At 38.8% G+C, this 17,527-nt stretch overlaps 1 protein-coding gene across 1 annotated transcript; it reads right to left on the bottom strand.

Moving 5' to 3' along the window:
* Positions 1–11,051: 11,051 nt before the first annotated feature.
* On the bottom strand, positions 11,052–12,485 carry CLEC14A (C-type lectin domain containing 14A). Its single transcript, XM_006913486.1, has one exon. The coding sequence runs from the start codon at positions 12,483–12,485 to the stop codon at positions 11,052–11,054; it is 1,434 nt and encodes a 477-aa protein (XP_006913548.1).
* Between the last annotated feature and the right edge of the window lie 5,042 nt (positions 12,486–17,527).

Below are 17,527 nucleotides of genomic sequence, written 5' to 3'. Positions count from 1 at the left end.
GCTCTTATCTTTTCCAGCATATGTTAAAGTAAACAGGACCAGTGCTCAGTCCAACTGTCAAGTGAGCCTTGCCTTCTCACAGACTCTTCCCCTGTCAGGAGAGCCTCTGGAGCATCCATACATATTAATGTATAATAAGGGAGAAGAAGATATCAGATCATCTAGAGGAAGGATAGCGTAGAGGAAGCCTGGAGGGATAGGCTTATTCCAAAAGAATGGCATGACTGGGAAGCCAGTCATGGAGGTCCAGAGCAGAGGCACACAGGCAATTTTTATATAGCTATAATAAAGATGTGTGTATCTGTCTCTGTGTGTGTGTGTACATGTGTGTATACAGTCAAATGCATATGTATTCAGAAAAGATCAGCAAATGTGTCTCTACCCACCAATCCTGTCCTTCAGCTATGTTCCAAACCACCTGCCTGTTCCTCCACTTATTCACTAAGGACTTAGTACCACTTATGTGCCAGACACTGTGCATATGGAAAAGAACCTGGCAGACATGGTCTCTGCCTTCACAGGATCTATATCTTAAAGGTGATATAGATGGTGAATACATACAAATTAGTTAATTCACTAAAATTTTGATAAGTGGAAAGAAGGGAAGTATGTGTTCTTAATTCTATCAATCTTGCCTCCTCAAAGTAGAAGAGTTTAACTAGAGCTCTGCAGAAGCAAGAGGTATTTGGAGTCAGGTAATACTTTGAAAATAGGTCATTTGGGAGGATACTAGGTTGGTGGTCTGGAGAGGAGGGTCTAAGTGTGTAAACTTAGAGCCATTCCACCATACTTGCCACCTACGATCATGACACTGAGTCCAAAAGGCAAACTCAAAGAGTAGAGGCTTACCATCAGCTTTGGAGGCCTGGAAATATCTATTCAGCATTCTCTTCACTTGCTTCCAATTTGTTTGTAGGTATGTCTTTGGATTCAAGATACAAAGGACATAAAGATGATAGAATGATGATACAAGTAGGCGATCAGAAGAGAATGGTAAGAGGGGAGATTTGAAGTGAGAGCAAAAGGACAATAGCTGTATAAATTATTTTTAATTTAAATATATTTTCTCCTCTTTCCTACTTATTGCATCATAGATTTGCTGGGTAGTAGAGTCTAGATTGGGGTTGCTGGCTGGAACCATTAAAGATCCTAGTACCACAGACTCCTGAGTAGAGAAGCCAGTATACCCGACCACCTCTGTTCTCAAGTTACAGCTAGGTGAGGGACTGGGGACTGCCCTGTTGAATAGGTCCCTCGACTAGGCAATTTTATCCCTAGGGACAGAGTCCATTGCCGTGTGTCCTAAGGCTCACTGCCTGCCTTGGATTTCCCCCCAATTTACTTCCCCCAAACAATGGCACCATGGTAAATCTAACTGCTGCTTTGAGTTGTCGAGACATCTGATACTGGTCTTCAGAGAGGAGGACTTTGAGTAGGGCAGGTGGAGGAGGTGTGTGTGGAAGGATTTGGAAAGAAACAGATTCTATGTGGATATCTTATTTAGGGATGTCTTTGTAAGAAAACAGATGGTCTGGGGAAGGAAGAGTGTCTCAGTTATTAAACATTTGAGAGGGCATCTGTGGGTACCAAGAAAGTTAGACTTTCAGGGATACAGACCAAAGAACTTTGTTTCATACTTACCTTACTATGTATGTATTATGAAGTAAAAACTTGTATAAAGTATATAGGAGAGCTTTTAGTAAGCATGTATAATATAATTACTAAGTTATGTTTAAGGATTTAAAACCGTAGGGACTTGATTATTCAGCATAAAAATTAATATTCACTTAAATAAATTTATTATATTTTCTGCCTAATTGTAATTTATTTAGAAAACATCTATTTATATCTTGCAATGTAAAGGCAATTTGCTTTTTACAAAATGTGTAAGGTATAGTTTCTAACTTTAATAGCATGCAATGTAGTAGAGATGAAAAAAATATACATCAGTAGCTATAACAAGAGAAATTCAAATTAAGTGATGAGGATTTCAGAGAATTGGTTTGAGTCTGAGGTAACTGGGGACAATGTCTTAGAGGAGGTAGCATTTAAACTGGAATTTGTAGTATGGACACATACTGGCATTCCAGCTGGTAATGGTTGGCATTCCAGGTAGAAGGATTGCTTGTTAAAATTACTGAGCTACAATAGAGCAACACCGAGTAATTCAGCTTGGCAAAAATGCAGAATATGAGAGGATATATTACCTGATAAAGACTTGGAGGGCCCTGAGCCAGGCTTGGGACTTTGAGCTTCACATAATGGGACAACCTGGGATCCTTCTGAGCAGGGGAGTTGAATGATGGAGTGGCACATGAGGGTTATGAATTGTTAGCAGGCTGAGGTGGCTCACCAGGAGGAGAGAGATGAAGAGTCAAGGGGGAAAAGCAGGGTAATGAGACTTCTGTTTGTGGTTGTGGTTTAACGGGACAGACTTAACAGATATATAGCCCAAAGGGAAGACCATGTAGACAGAAAGACTGAAGGTAAAAATGAGACAAATTCTGAGATTATGGAGGGGAATGTTAAGACCAGAACTGAAAGGGTTGGACATTCCACCTCTGCCTACCTTGAGACCTGAAATATGGAAAAAAGAAGAAATGTAAAGGTGGTCTGAGGAGGTACAGATGAAGGCGTTAACATCTGAGAGTGAGAATTCCCTAGCATTGGTATATATCTCTTGAGTCATCTGCCAAATAAAGGAGAAGCATGAAAAAGAAGTTTTAATTCTGATGTGGCTTTCACATAAACCTGAATAGTTCAGTTAACTGTGGTTTAGCCTTAGGAACACAGAAATGTTAATCCTTATAAATTGCTTAGCTTCTTATCTTCTCAAGGAAGGGGACCTCTTGGTAAAAGGAAAAATCTGGCTGATGTGTTATAACAGTTTCAGTAATTCTGCAGGGAAGAATCCTGGGAAGAACTGTCATAGATGCTGAAGATTTCCACCCACCTTTCCCTCCTCCAGTTTCACAAGGATTTTGTGAGAATAAATAAAACAAGATAGTTCATGTAAAAATATTTTGGCTCTAAAAAATTGCTATGTGGATATTATAGATGTATAAAAAAGTGCAATGTGGATATTACAACGTATCAGAATAAATTGAAATTATTTTGTTTTGTTATTTTTAATTTATGTTCAACTTTCCTACAAACAAGAATTTAAAGTAATGTTTTATGGTTTATCATTTTTAAGAACTTTCTACATATGCTGATGAAGGAAGTAGTGGGAAAAAAATACACTTTAAAGTAAGCACAGTGCACTGGTAATGCACTACCAAACAGACACTCAATACTACTGGTTACCCACAATCACAGCACTGGACAGTCAGGCCATCTGGGGCTTGTCCAGGCAATAAACTACAATTACTGCCTTCTGAGACAATGTAATTCCAAAAGAAGTTATCTTTTGAGATGGGACATTTAAAGAACATATTCCTATCCAAGGTTTTGAGAGAGAGGCTTTCTAGCCACTTTAAATATCCATCCACCCAATACCCATTGGCTGATACTGTATGCTCTCAGTTTTGCCATTTTGAAAAAGGGAGAAATGTTGAAATTGAAAAGGGATACATTTTTCAAATGATGAATATTACTATTAACTCCCATCACATCCTCATATTATATAAGAGGTTAGCATATTTGGCAAAAAGAACAAAAGTATGTTTAGCTTAGGGGCATTGTTTGAACACATTTGGACACTTTTAAATGCTTTTTTTTTTTTTTCCAGAATTATGGACCAGTAGACTTGTTTTCTGGTTCTCGGTACTCTTGAATTATGTTTACTAATTTACAAGGACATTAATGAGACTTCCTAAAACTCTAAATGGGTGTGGTTGGAGCAATTTACAAATATCATGATAAGGGCATTTCAGAGCTTCCCTCCTCAGTCTGCTACTAGTGCATTTGATGAGTGCTTACTGTACTCCAGGTCACTGTAATAAGTCTCTAATTCATTTTCATATAACAATTTTATGAGGCAGTTAACATTATGTCTATTTTACAGATAAAACTAAAAGCATGTATAACATTTTTTCTAAGAAGACAACTTAAAAAAGTATGTACAAAGAGAAATTTCTTTATTTCTCAGTAACCACTCAGCTCTTGAGCCCCATTTCTACCAATGACAGAAAACTTAATCTTGCCACATCAAGGTAAATTCAGTTTTTTCTGATTTTTTTAGTGCTTCCTGGATAACTGGTCACTCTAGGATTCTTTTCCTCTCACTACTTCATTTATCAGTAGGGATGATCTAAGTTCTCGAAAGTTTACACATTTCCCTGGCATTGGGGGCTAGATACTCAGTCCAATGGTTCATGGTCACTAGTTCTCTCCAACCTGGTTTACAGTGGCACATACGATCTCCATTTTGGAGTACATTTTGGCTGTCTACCTCTGTGGCTGTAAGGTACAAGTTTCCCTTTGATTTTCGTGTGTTGGATCTATTCAGGTTTTTGGTATCATGATCACTCCAAACCCAAGTGTTCACAAGATCCACAGGCCCACTCTCAGACAAAAGAAATTTTAGCTTCTCTCTCACACCATTCGGTAATGCTTACCTCAGGGCCTTCCACCTAGATACCTCCCTTAAACATTGCTACTTTACAGTATCAATGCCATGTGTGATTATGGCTTCTTTAAAAAGTTTTCAGTTTCCCTAAGCCATGCCCTAAGAAGTATGGTGCCAATTCTCTTTATTCTCATTATTATCTGATCCAGCCAGTTTCTATTCCATTTTGCCCACCTCACCCAGGGTTCATGCCCAGTGAGAAAGTGAGGAAGCCTAAGTGCCTACTAAGGGACTGTGTTGACCTCTATTGCACTTCTACACATTTTCTCTCTCTTGCTGGTAGAATTCTACCTTATTTTAGGAATTAGTATACTTGCTAGATCTGTTCTCTGAAAAGGCCAAGAAACAATGGCCAATTCTATAGCAGTCTGATCCTTAGAGGCCATGTTTGTTGCATTCTTGAAATATCATCTTAACAATATATAACACCTGTATGTAAAATCACTACAAATGATTTCAGTGATGAGGTAGGTTTAAAAACCACATGTGGGGTAAATTCCAAATTAGGCGAGACCATGACGCAAATTAATTGGTATAATTTGAGGAGGCCTATCAGACTACCAACACTGCCCCCATCCCTCCTATTTGCTCTATTCTCATTCTCTACTCCTCAGCTCTGAAGAAGCTTTGAAAACCAGAATTGCAAGCAGAGGAGCTATGAAAACCATCAGCCTAGCAGCCACTGAGAGGGACAGAACCAGTTTAGAACTTGCAAAAAGCCCCATCCACAGAGAATTATCACTATTTACCTGTCTGTAATTGTGTCCTCCTAAAATATATACTTAAATCTGACTCCCAGACCTGTGAATATGACCTTATTTGGAAACAGAATCTTTGAAGATTTAATTAAGTTAGAATGAGGTCATACTGAATTAGAATGAACCTTAAATCTAATGAATGATGTCCTTATAAGAATAGAGAATCTGAACACAGAGACCAATAAGAGGTACACAGAGGTAAGTAGGCCATGTGACAACAGAGGCAGAGATTGGAATGATACAGATACAAGCCAAGAAACAAACATCAAAGATCGCATCAATATGCCTTACTGTTGAATTGTACTCCTGAAACTTACTGGATTTTGTTAACCAATGTCACCATAATAAAAATAAATTAATTTTAAAAAAGATTGCATCAGCCACAGATGCTAGGAGGATAATGAATGATTCTTTCCTAGAGACTTCAGAGGGATCAAGGCCCTGCCAACACCTTGATTTCAGACTTCTAGCCTCCAGAATTGTGAGAGAATAAATTTCTGTTACTTTAAACTACTCAGTTTATTGCAATTTATTACAGCAGCCATAGGAATACAACTGGTGATGCCAGTGTGGCAAACCAGCAACTGAACAAAAACTAGAAAGGAAGATTTGGGGAAAGAGATGTCCATACGGGGCTTTGCAAAGCTCCAACATATTCCTGGGAATCTAGGAAGGCAGGTGCAAATGTAACATAAGGCTGTGCACTCGCCCAGGAAAGATCCAAAAAGTCCCTGATTTCTCCAATTCAGGGTGATGCTGAGGCCTTGCCAAAGCAAGAAGTGAAGCCTAAAGAATAATTTTGAACTGAGCACTGAAGTTCCACTCCAACACACACACACACTCACACACACACACACACACACACACACGCCTTCCACAATGGATGGGAGATTTATTGGTCCAATCGTTTAAATAAATCTCTGTTTAATTATTAACCAACCACTAAGCTAACTGAGCAGAGTTACAGTTAGTTCAGTGGTCACACATGACAAGGAATTGATCAAGGAAAGTAACTAAACAAACAGCGGCAACAACAGCAAACTATGGTGTGGCTATTTGGGGATGGGTTTGCTGAGCTGCCACATTATATTATTTAAAACATCCAGTTATTAACAAAAACAGGAAAGCAGTCACAGGAAAGAAGCTTAAAAGTAGCTAGAGAACAACAACTCAAAATGTTTTCCTGAGGGATATGGGATCCTCGATAAAATTAACTGACTTTATCAGAAAATAGAAATCCCAGAACACAGTGGGATGACTTAAGCAAAGTGTTAATAAGAAAAGACTACCAACTAAAAATTCTATATCCATTAAAACTATCCTTCAAAAATGAGGAAGAAATAAAGGCATTCTCAGAATTTGTCACCAGCAGATGTGGCCTACAAGAAATACTAAAGGGAATCCTTTAGAATGGTAATAAAAGATACTACCCAGTAACAGAACCACATGAAGATATAATGAGCACTGGAAAGTAACTACATAGGTAAATATAAAAGACAATATAAATGTACTTTTTGGTTATAATTTTTTAATTCTCCTATCTGACTTAAAAATAACTGCATAATGAAGCAATTATAAAACTGTGACAATGGGCCTATAGTATATAAAGATGTAATTTGATTGATGATAATAACAAAAAGAAGAAGACGGGTAGCAAACCTTTAGTTAGACTGACCGCATCCCCAAAAGAGAATACAACTATGTTGGAGAAAAACTGTTGTATACTATTGTAATTAGTTGGTATTTATCCTAATCATACAGTCTTTAAATTAAGATGTTAATTGTAATCCTATGGCAGTCAATTAGAAAAAAAACTGTATGAAAGCAAAGAAACAAAAGAATTAAAATGGTAGTCTATAAAATAATAATTTAACACAAAAGAAAAGAGTTATGTTGGAATAGAGAAACAAAAAAGACATAGCATGTAGAAAACAAATACAAAATAGCAGATGTAACTTCTACCTTATCAGTAAGTACACTAATGACAAATGTATTTAACATCCATTCAGAAGGCAGAGATTAAAGAATGGATTAAAGAAAGTAGTCTGAACATGTACTGCCTACAAGAGACACTTTAGATTCAATGGAACAAATAGTTAAAAGCTAAAGCATGCAAAAAGATATACTAAGCAAAAAGCTACCATAAGACAGCAGAAGTTGCTGTACTGATACCATGCAAAATAGACTTTAAAACAAAACAAAACAAAAATGTTCCTAGAGATAAAAAGGAACATTTTACAATGATAAAAGAGTCAATGCATCAGGAGATATAATAATTATAAACATATATGCACCTAACAACAGAGCTCTAAAATACATTTTAAAAAGCCAGACTGGCAGAACTGAAGGTAGAAATAGAAAATTCAACAATAAAAGTTAGTGACTTCAGTAGCCCTTTTCAATAATGTCTTAAACAACTATGAGAGAAAAATGAGACTGAAATAAAAGACTTGAAAAACACTACAAACTAATTCTAACAGACTTCTATAGTACACTCTATCCAACAAAAGCAGAATATAAAATCTTCTCAAGCACTCATGGAACATTTTCCAGGATAGACCATATGCTAGGTTCCAGAAGAGACCACAAAACAGGATTAAGTTTAAAAGGGTTGAAACCACGCAAAGCCAGTTTTGTAACCAAAATAAAATCAAAAATTAAAAACAGAAGGAAATTGCAAATATGTGGAAACTAAGCAACAAAACAATGTATTAAAGAAAAAAAATCACAGTGGAAATTAGAAATTACTTTAAAATAAATGAAAATGAGAACACAACATGCCCAAACTTATTAGATGCCACTAGAGCAGTGCTTAGAGGAAAATTTATAGTGGTAAATGCCTGTATTAATTTTTTAAAAAAAGATTTCAAATGAATAATCTAAATTTTCACCCTAAAAATTTAGGAAAAAAACACAGTAAACCGAAAACAAGGATAAGGATGGAAATAATAAAAATCAGATGAGAACAAATGAAGTAGAGGATGAAACTACAATAGGGAAAAATCAATGAATCCGAAAGTTAGTTCTTTGAATAGGTAACAAAATTGTACACCTTTAGTTAGTCTGACTCCATCCCCAAAGAAGAAATACTCAAATTACTAAAATTAGAAAAGAAAGGAGGACATCACTACCAACTTTATGAAAATGAAAAAAAAATTATATGGGTATACTATGAGTAATTGTATGCCAACAAATTAAATAACCTAGAAGTAATCACTAAAGTATTCAGGGGTGGTGGGGCATTGGGCCAGAATTTTATTCTTAAATGATTCAGGGAAAAAAAAACTATTTTTATTAAACTCACAACTTCTGTATACATGATATTGTTTTTAAGAAAAGATAAAAGAAAAACAATAATACTATATGGGGCTACTATTCATAGTAAGGCTTACTATTGTAAGAAAGAGGTAATCTCAAAGTTCAAACAATAATGATTTACTTCTAAGCAGAGGCAAAATTCATTGAAATACAGGTCTCAATAGGTGAACATGCACACACACACGAATGTCTAAATTTGTGATTGAAGATGTAGAGCAGTGTCAGAATCATCTGAAAGGCTAAGGTGCGGCCATTGGAGTGGAGGCTGAAATGAAGGGGAGGTCATTGGAAGTGAGGAAGTCAAGGAACTAAAATGCATAGACACTGGAAGTCATACATGAGGACATTGAGATTGTGCATGATAGTGGCAGGACTTAGGCTAGAGAGAAAGACTGTAACTTACGTTCCAAGTCTTCCTTGTAAGGAAATGACTGAACAGACAACTATGAGATAAGAGTGGAGGCAGAGTTTTAAATTAGAAAGGGATGAACCTCAAAGAGGATAGAGAAATAATGAAGTGATAATAGAGGAGTAGTACAGAGGAAGAACACTGATCCTAAACTTGGATAGATCTTAAGACACCATGCTTGGCTGGTCTGATTCTGCCATGGACTCTGTTTTATGGAAGATTTCATAGTCAAAAATCAAAGGAAATTATGTGAAGCTTAGTCTGCAATTGCTATGTGTCAGAAAATCAAATATGAAAATAATTTTCTGTAATTCTTTCTTGATCTACTTAAAAGAGGAATAGAAAAAAAATAATTGAGTAATTGAACGGACACCTATTTACTCTTCACATTTATTTGCGAAATGATTTTATTTAAAATTTCTTCGAATGTCGTTAATTCTAATTCATTTGTGATTTTATTTAAATGTTACTATTTAGACATACCTTTAGCATATAAAGCAGATTACCTGTTACTTTATTCTTTTAATGTTACAATACTATATATGTTATATATGTATTTTATGCATTTGCAATCAAGAACATCAAAATAATTCTATGAAAATATAGTGTAAACTTCCTGTTTTTATTCTTTATGGTTATTAAGTTTGTTCATCTCTCTCCATGCACTAACCCCTACATATTTAGTTTTAAAAGTCTTAGCATACTACTAGAAGAGTGATATTTTCTAGGCATCGCAATTCCACTAAATACTAATTATTATGTTTTGTTTATCAGAGTAATGCTTCATTTAAATTACTTTTTTCTTCTCTCTTTTTAAATTACTTTCTAATACCCCATCATAACAAGATGATAGATACTTGTATTTACCACTTATTTCTTACACTATTAATTCTTATGAAAAGCTGTTTGCCATGCTTTAGCCATGTAGATGCTTGTTAAATTGTAATCATTCCAATACAGGCATGTATGGTCACTGCACACACTTTTATTAAGGGGGAAAGTAAATGGTTTGGAATTCAAGTTTTTCCAAGAATTAAACAGTGCACAAGAACCTAGCAACTTTAGAGAAAATCCAGCTTACTTTTGCTTTTGCACCCAGAAGATTTGAAATCAATACTTAGTCTGCACGTTTTAATTGAAAATTAACATTGCCATAATTGGAGGTGAGGATCAGCATCCTAATATTTAGGAGAGGGCTATTTGGTTGGGAAGGTCATTACACTGGAGAGCACAAATATTGGACGAGGAAAACAAATCAGTTGTTTCCTTGAGAAAGGACACAGAGTAAACACTTGAATTTGTAGTCAACTATAATTTGCTTCTAGAGCCAGCAACTCTGGCAACACTACAGTCTGAATTAATAGCAGAGTACACGCATAGCAGTGACTTTGAAAGCAAGATATAAAAGAACCAAGGAAAAAGTTACTAGTTCTTAAAGTTCTGCTCCTCATTACAAGAACTTAAAGATTTCCCCCTCAATTTATTAACAGGTTGTACTTCTGTTGCTATTCCCAACATGCTTCTCAGCTGCTCTTCCTAAATAAGTACTCCTCCAGGAAACCAATGATATTCGAGTGTGGGTTATCAACAATCCTTTATTGTTTGCCTGGGAATTTTAATTGTTTCCCAGCCTGAATAATGCTTTTCTTTCTATTTTGGTAAAAAGTAAATTTTCTTTAAAAATCGTATTCTGTTTTTTATTTGCTTCCAATGTTTTCAGAAGTTCAACCACTTCTCCAGATCCCCCAGGAGAAACACAAGAAACTACCTCTCCCCAGTAGAATACCGAGGCCGCAGTACCACCCTAAGACACTTCCACCTTTCATTTTAGGGAAGGAGTGTCTACTTCAGATGTAGCAACTCCATTGAGCTAGAGAGAAGTTCCTCTTCTCCTTTCTCCTTTTCACTGAAAGTGAAAAACTACTCGCAAAAATCGCTCACTGTCCCCTTCCCCGTTTCCCCATGTTTTCGCGGAGCCAAGAGAGGACTCCGTCAGTCAGCGAGGTGCCCTCTGCTCTGTCCCGCAGACTGCGACCTTCACCCCATTGTCGGTGCAATGTGTAGAACTGGAGCGCAGAGCAGCAGCCTCGGCATCACTCTCCACACCCGGTGGGGCCAAAGGCCCCTTTCTTGGCCGGGAGGAAGGGCTTTTGTGAAAGCAGAGTTTGAAAAGCCCCAGCACAGTCATGGTCAAGATCACCAACACTACTACTGCTATGCTCACGAGTATTAAGACCACGGTGGAGGAGTCGAAAGCATGGGGAATGGCAGCGGAAGACGTGGAATTAAAATTGGGAATCGCGCTTTCCGAAGAAGTGATGGCGGCCTTTGAGTTGGCTTGAGGGGACGTTTGAAGGGAAGACATCGTGCTCTGTGCTTTCCACCACGGAATCTCAGGAATAGATGTTGCCGAACTGCCCTGTCTAGGGACATGGGGTGTCTCTCCTGGCTTTTCATGGACACTGGGTGACCCCGTTCTCTTCTGCACGGGGCTGGCTGAAGTGGCCGGCGGGTGCTTGATGGGCACCTTGGTCCCCCCAGGGTCCGGTTGTCCTTCTCCATTGGTTACACAAGAGCGTCCGTCTTTCCCCAGCACGAAGCCCGCCGCACACTCGCAAGCAAAGCCTTCCAAGTCGTCTAGGCAATTAGGGAGCTCCGCGCATTTGCCCTCACGGAGGTACCTACCCGGGCAGGGACAGAGCACCGCCCCGGAAGGTATCCCGTCCCAGCGCGCGCCGACCTCGTCCACAATACAGGTGGCCGTGATGAATTGCTGCCCCGGACAGCGCGCACTCACCTTGGTCCCAGGGGGACTGAAGTCCAGCGCTGTGCTGTGCATCTGGAAGGGCGCGCGGTAACTCAAGTTAGAGGCGGCCCCGGGGCGCGGCGCGGGGCACAAGCTCTCAAACTGGTATTTGCACAGGTAGCCGTTGGCGCGCAAGTGGCAGCGCATCTCTTTCCAGCCTGCGGGCTCGACTCCCCCGGTGGCTTGGAGTCCCGCGCAACTTCGCACAGTGCAGGAGCGTTGGGGCTCCTGCACCCACGGCAGCGTGTCGCTTTCCGACCCGCCGACGTCGGGGGACAACCAGGAGAAACCCCGCAACGGCTCGTTGTCCAGGGTGCAGTGGGCTCGCCCGCGCTCCAGCGCCACCCAGAACAATAGGTCTTTGGAGCCCCCTCCGGGCCCCGGGCCTGCCCGCAGGAGCGCGAGCACAGCGCGGAGCTCCGCGCCCCCGCGCACGGTGCTGAGCGCCCCGCCGCGCAGGTTGCAGGCCTCTTCGGCCCAGCCGCTTGTGATGGTCGCATGGTGCAGACTATAGCAGGCCCCCGAGGCGGAGCAGCCCGCGCGGTCGGCGGTGGGGTGCTCGCCACGACCCGGCCGGGGCCAGAACGCCTGCCAGAGAAGGCACAGGGCGAGTGCTGGCCTCATCTTGGAGGCCTCGCGCCCACAGCTGCTCCAAACTTGGATCTATCCCGCCCGAGGGCACGGAGTTGTCCCCAGAGCGAGGTCACCGCCCCCTACAGCTGGTTCTACCCTACTTCCCCCGCCCCACTCCCGCCCCTAACCGCCAAGAATCCCGTCTTGGCGGCAAAAAGCTTCCCCTAGGCCGCGACAGGAAATGTGTTCGGAGCTCTGCCAGGTCCCGAGAAGCCCTGATTTTTTTCTGGGGTCAAGAACACAGCTGGCTTCGGGGGACAGGGAACGCAGTCGGCCAGAAGGTCAAACACCCTGCTAAGAGCAGGAGAAACAGTCGCTATTGGGATGAAGTGTATCGTTTTCCCCGTTTAGGGAGTTTCAGGACCTCAGCTCCCAAAACACTTTGGTGAACATTGACAGGAAGGACTGGAAAAGAGGAACTTGCTCACAGCCCACGCCCGCCCATTGTGCTTCATCCGGAGCGGTGGTGTTGGCCTCACAACAATTTGTAGACGGCTTCGGTCTTTATCAGGCCTTTGACTGTGGAGGGCAAAAAAAAATCTTGGGAAAAAATAAGCATCACCCTGAGCCACCAGAGGCAGCACTATTTCACCGCCGGTCTCTTCCTCGTCCCTCCTTCTCATTCTATTAAAGGAGATTCAGGCGTGCTAACTGCTAGGCAAAGAATTTAGTTTCTTTTGAGTATCTTAAATGGGAAGTCTTGCTTCTTGGGTCACCACTTGCCTTAAACATTTCCATTGTTTCTCATTGAAATAGCCTATGTTGGTTCATTCAGGAAAGGAAATGTATTGCTAGGCCCAAATGAAAAATAATGGCGGTAAATCTCAACTGCTGTTAGGGTGTTAGGTTCCTTATCACTATATTTGTTCATAACATCTTCAAACTTTAGATTATATATAAATAAGTTTGTGGCCTTATTAATGTTTGAGAACAACTGCTCCACGTGTGATTCTATCCTTGAATTATTTTAATATCTTTATCTCCTAAGATTAAGTGCCAACATTTGTAGGAGTAACTTGTAAAAGTCTCTTTTAAGGGACACTTTAAGGATATAAAGTTGAATATCCTTAAGAAATTAAAATATTTATTATGTTATAAGGCATATTGTATACTGCAAAAAATAAAAAAATAAAAATACCCTGCAACTTAACAGATGAACAAGTCAATTTCTTTAGAGTTCCAAGGGTGTTTTGTTTTAATATAAAGACTTCAGTTCAGTGGGGAATGGGGAGGAATCTTAAGATACGTGAAGAAAAGAAAGATTAAACACTGCACTGTCTATGAAAGGATTTTCTGATTAGTAACTTAAGCAATTCTACATCAATTTGAGAAACATATTATCTGTCTCTCTTGGTTCGCAGTAACCAATGTCACAATCAGAAATACATAGAGTTTCAACTAAGCCCTCTTAAAGATGCACGATGCTTTTAAATATCCATATTCAGAAATGAAAGTTGCCATTCCATAAATATTACATACCACACTTTTAAACTCACCTTGCTGTACTGGATGCGACTGTTCAGGTTAATGAGGAAGAAGTGGTGGGAAGGAAGAATCCAGGATTACAGCTGTATGTTCCCACCTCATCATCCGCGTGCCCCTACCTCATTTTTACTCTCTCTCTTCTTTTCTTCTTGGAAATTCCACATATCTTAACAAACAATAATAAACACCATGAATAACCATCACACTTACCTTGCTTTTGCTGACTGTAGAGTTTTACGGCAGGATTTCTATTCTACCCTTGCTGTTTCCCAATTTAAAGGACATTCATTAGTCCTTCATTTCAGATGTCCAAGAATAACCTTGAACATGACTTTGCATTTAAATTAAGTAACTTAATGTCTTAGGAGAAAGGGACATGAAAATCCAGAAATCTAATTGAATGGATTTTAAAAACAATCACTTGGCCAGTTCTATATGCCTTTGCAATCTGAGGACTGTCTGTTTGTAAATGTGTCCATATAGCACTGTATATTTTAAAAATATAAAAATTTCTGCAAACCTAAATAGTCCATGGAAATCTCTTAGATATTTTAAAAAATATCTAGGAATGAGGTGAGGTTTCTAGAGTAAGAAAAAAATCATGACCGGTGAGCATATAGTAAATACACGATCTCACTCCCTGGCATTCTGCCTAGGGAATAGTAGAGGAAAACATAGAGGCCATAATGACTACATGTCACAGTTCTGACCATGCCTACAATGATGTGAGAGAAGAGTTAGGAAAAAAATTAACTCAAAGTAAGATGTATATCATTTTTGATTAATTACTTTGTATTGATACCACTAAAAAGGGATCAAGGGAATAATGAACATAAGATTATGGGTGATGGATTCTTTGGGTGAGAGGGAGGAGGGGGATGAATTAGTGGGGGAGCCGAGGTCTTGATGGGGGATGTTCGGCTCCTAGCTTTTGTTTTAGATAGTGACTTTATGGGTGATTAGTCCACTATGAAACATAAGTATCAGAAACAAAGATGGTGAAAGATGAAATTTTACTAATCATATCCCACATAATCTCATAAATTTACAAAGTTGTTAATCCTCCCTGACTAATTTCTACCCATCATTGAAAGAAAACAACATCTGGATCTTCATGTATTTCTGTGTTCACTTAAGATATATAAAAAGATTTTAGAGATGTAAGAGAATATGGTACTCAGAAGCTAATCTATGGAGACTAAAAATTATGTCGATCCTTAGCCTTTTAGAACTGTATTGAACCTTAACAAATTGATCAATGATCATAGACTAGTGGTTACTAGTAGGGTGGGGAAGGAAGGGGAAGGTAGATGGGATAAAGGGAGTCAAATATAGGGTTTAGGGGAGGGCGAAGTGGGTAAAGGGGATCAAATATGTGGTAGCTGAAGGAAACTGGACTTTGGGTGGTAAACACACAATAGAATATATAAATGTCAAATGATAATGTAGACCTAAAAATTATATAATTATATTAACCAATGTTACCCCAATAAACTTAATTAAAAAAAAATCAATGATCAATATTTTTATATTTTTAACAGAAAATTTTAAATTCTATGCCTCAAGTATCCATGAAGTGCTTAATGAATGATAAAATCTGGTAATTTTATTTGCTGAAAACACAACTTCTAATTGTCATTATGTACATGTCCTGAGAATATGTGGTTGGACTCTTAACCCAGCAGATCATATAGGCTCATAACCTAACAAATTCATATGCATCTGAATAGATAAAACACTTCTTTTAGGTGGCGTTGTATTTGAGACATATGCATATATGTATATATTTCAGAATGTGTGTTACAAGGATAAGTACTCTTCTGGTTTAGTGGATACCATGACCAACAGAAATTTAAAAAACTTTAAAAAACATTAAACTTTCAGCTTCTTCATGCAAATTGTTCTCTAAACAGAGGCAATGCTGATTATGTTCCATCTACACTGGAGGTAATATAAAAAATTATTCCTTTGTGGCCATTATGGAATTAGTACACTTTTCTACTGCCAAGGTTATAATCAAAAAATAATGAAGGAATGACTCATGCACACAAAAGGCTTGTTATAATCCAAATGCCTAACAAATTCTGAAGTGCAAATGTTTATCCTACTACTCAGATTTTTTTTTCAAAATTGCCTACAGAGCAGATTTATGAGCTACATTTGAAAATCAGTCTCATTAAAGTAACACAGTTACACACACAGACACACACACACACTCACACATGCACATATACTCCTCATCTAGACTTTTTTTTTGTTTTGGTAGATGACAAGGAAAGTTAAACTCGTAAGGTTAGTTAACACCAAACAGCAAACAAAAAAACTACAGCTGTATAGAGATGAGGGAGTAGTGGGCAGTTTGCAGACCTTCTCCTTTGTTCAAGTTTGTCATCTATCACAGATCTTGGATTTCTTCATAGCCTTGTCCTGGGTCTTTTTCTCTTTCCACTGGATAGTCTCTTCCTCAGGATCTCATCTCATATTGTCCTATGGTTTTGGATATAATCTCTATGGCAGTGATGCCCGAACTTATATCCATACTTTATTCTTCTTGTCTGAGCTCTAAACTCATATATCCACCAATTTACTATTTAATTAATAGTTAATATTTTCACTTTGATATCTCATAGATATTTCAAATTCTCATTTCTTAAACAGAACTTTGGTTCTTCCCTCCTGAGTTTGCTTGTCATCTTGCCTTCATCATTTTAGTAAATGGCACATCTATCTCCCAAGATGCACCTTCATCTCCCTCACCTGTTATACTGGTCAGGTTTTTTTCAGTTGTAATTAACAGAAATTCAACTCAAGCTAGATAAATGCCAAAGGGAATTATACAATTTGTGTAACTGTGAAAAATCCTGGAGTAGTTTCAATAGTCAAATGGAGTACTGCCAAATCCACTATACGCGGGAGATTCTATCATACCAGGATATGTATGTCTCAGTCTCTCTCCCTTTCTCTTTTCTCTGCATGGCTCCATCCTCTCCTGCTTCTTTTAGCCTTTCTCAAAATGACCTTGAACAAGACCATGGCAGTTCTCATGTCATATCTTTATAATATTCTATTAAAGAAGGAGAGTCTTCTCCTTCAGCTCCATTAGGAAAATTTTAAGAAAAAATTCTTATTGATCCAGTTTTGATAATTTGTCAGTCATAGTCTCAATCACTCTAGCCAAAATGATAGGACCCAGTGATTAGTGGTGTTCCTGAGGGGACAGAGTCTGTACCGGCAGTAGATGTAAGGCACATTCATTTCTAAGTCCGCAGTATAACTTGAATAGAACCAGTTTTATGCCTTGTTTTCATCATCCTGCTCAGCTCCAGACATATGTCTTCTCATTGGTTTGCCTGCCTAATTCTGGACCTCATGGAATCCATTCTTCACAGAGTCATCAGGATGATCTTTAAGAACTTTAGTCTGTTTATGTCTTTCTTCTCTGTAAATCTCTTTAATGACTTTCCATTGCTCTTAAAATAAAGCTCAAAATCCTTGCTGAGACCAACAAGGCACCAGCTCCTTTGCTTTTTCCCAGTTTTATCCTTTCG

Source organism: Pteropus alecto, unplaced genomic scaffold (genome assembly GCF_000325575.1).
Source record: "Pteropus alecto unplaced genomic scaffold, ASM32557v1 scaffold104, whole genome shotgun sequence".
NCBI lineage: Eukaryota > Metazoa > Chordata > Mammalia > Chiroptera > Pteropodidae > Pteropus > Pteropus alecto.
Note: the sequence above shows the minus strand (reverse complement) of the source record. Positions and strands in the feature narration are given on the sequence as shown.

Excerpts from the sequence above, each read along its gene's own strand:
- CLEC14A (XM_006913486.1), bottom strand. The coding sequence starts at position 12,485 with ATGAGGCCAGCACTCGCCCTGTGCCTTCTCTGGCAGGCGTTCTGGCCC.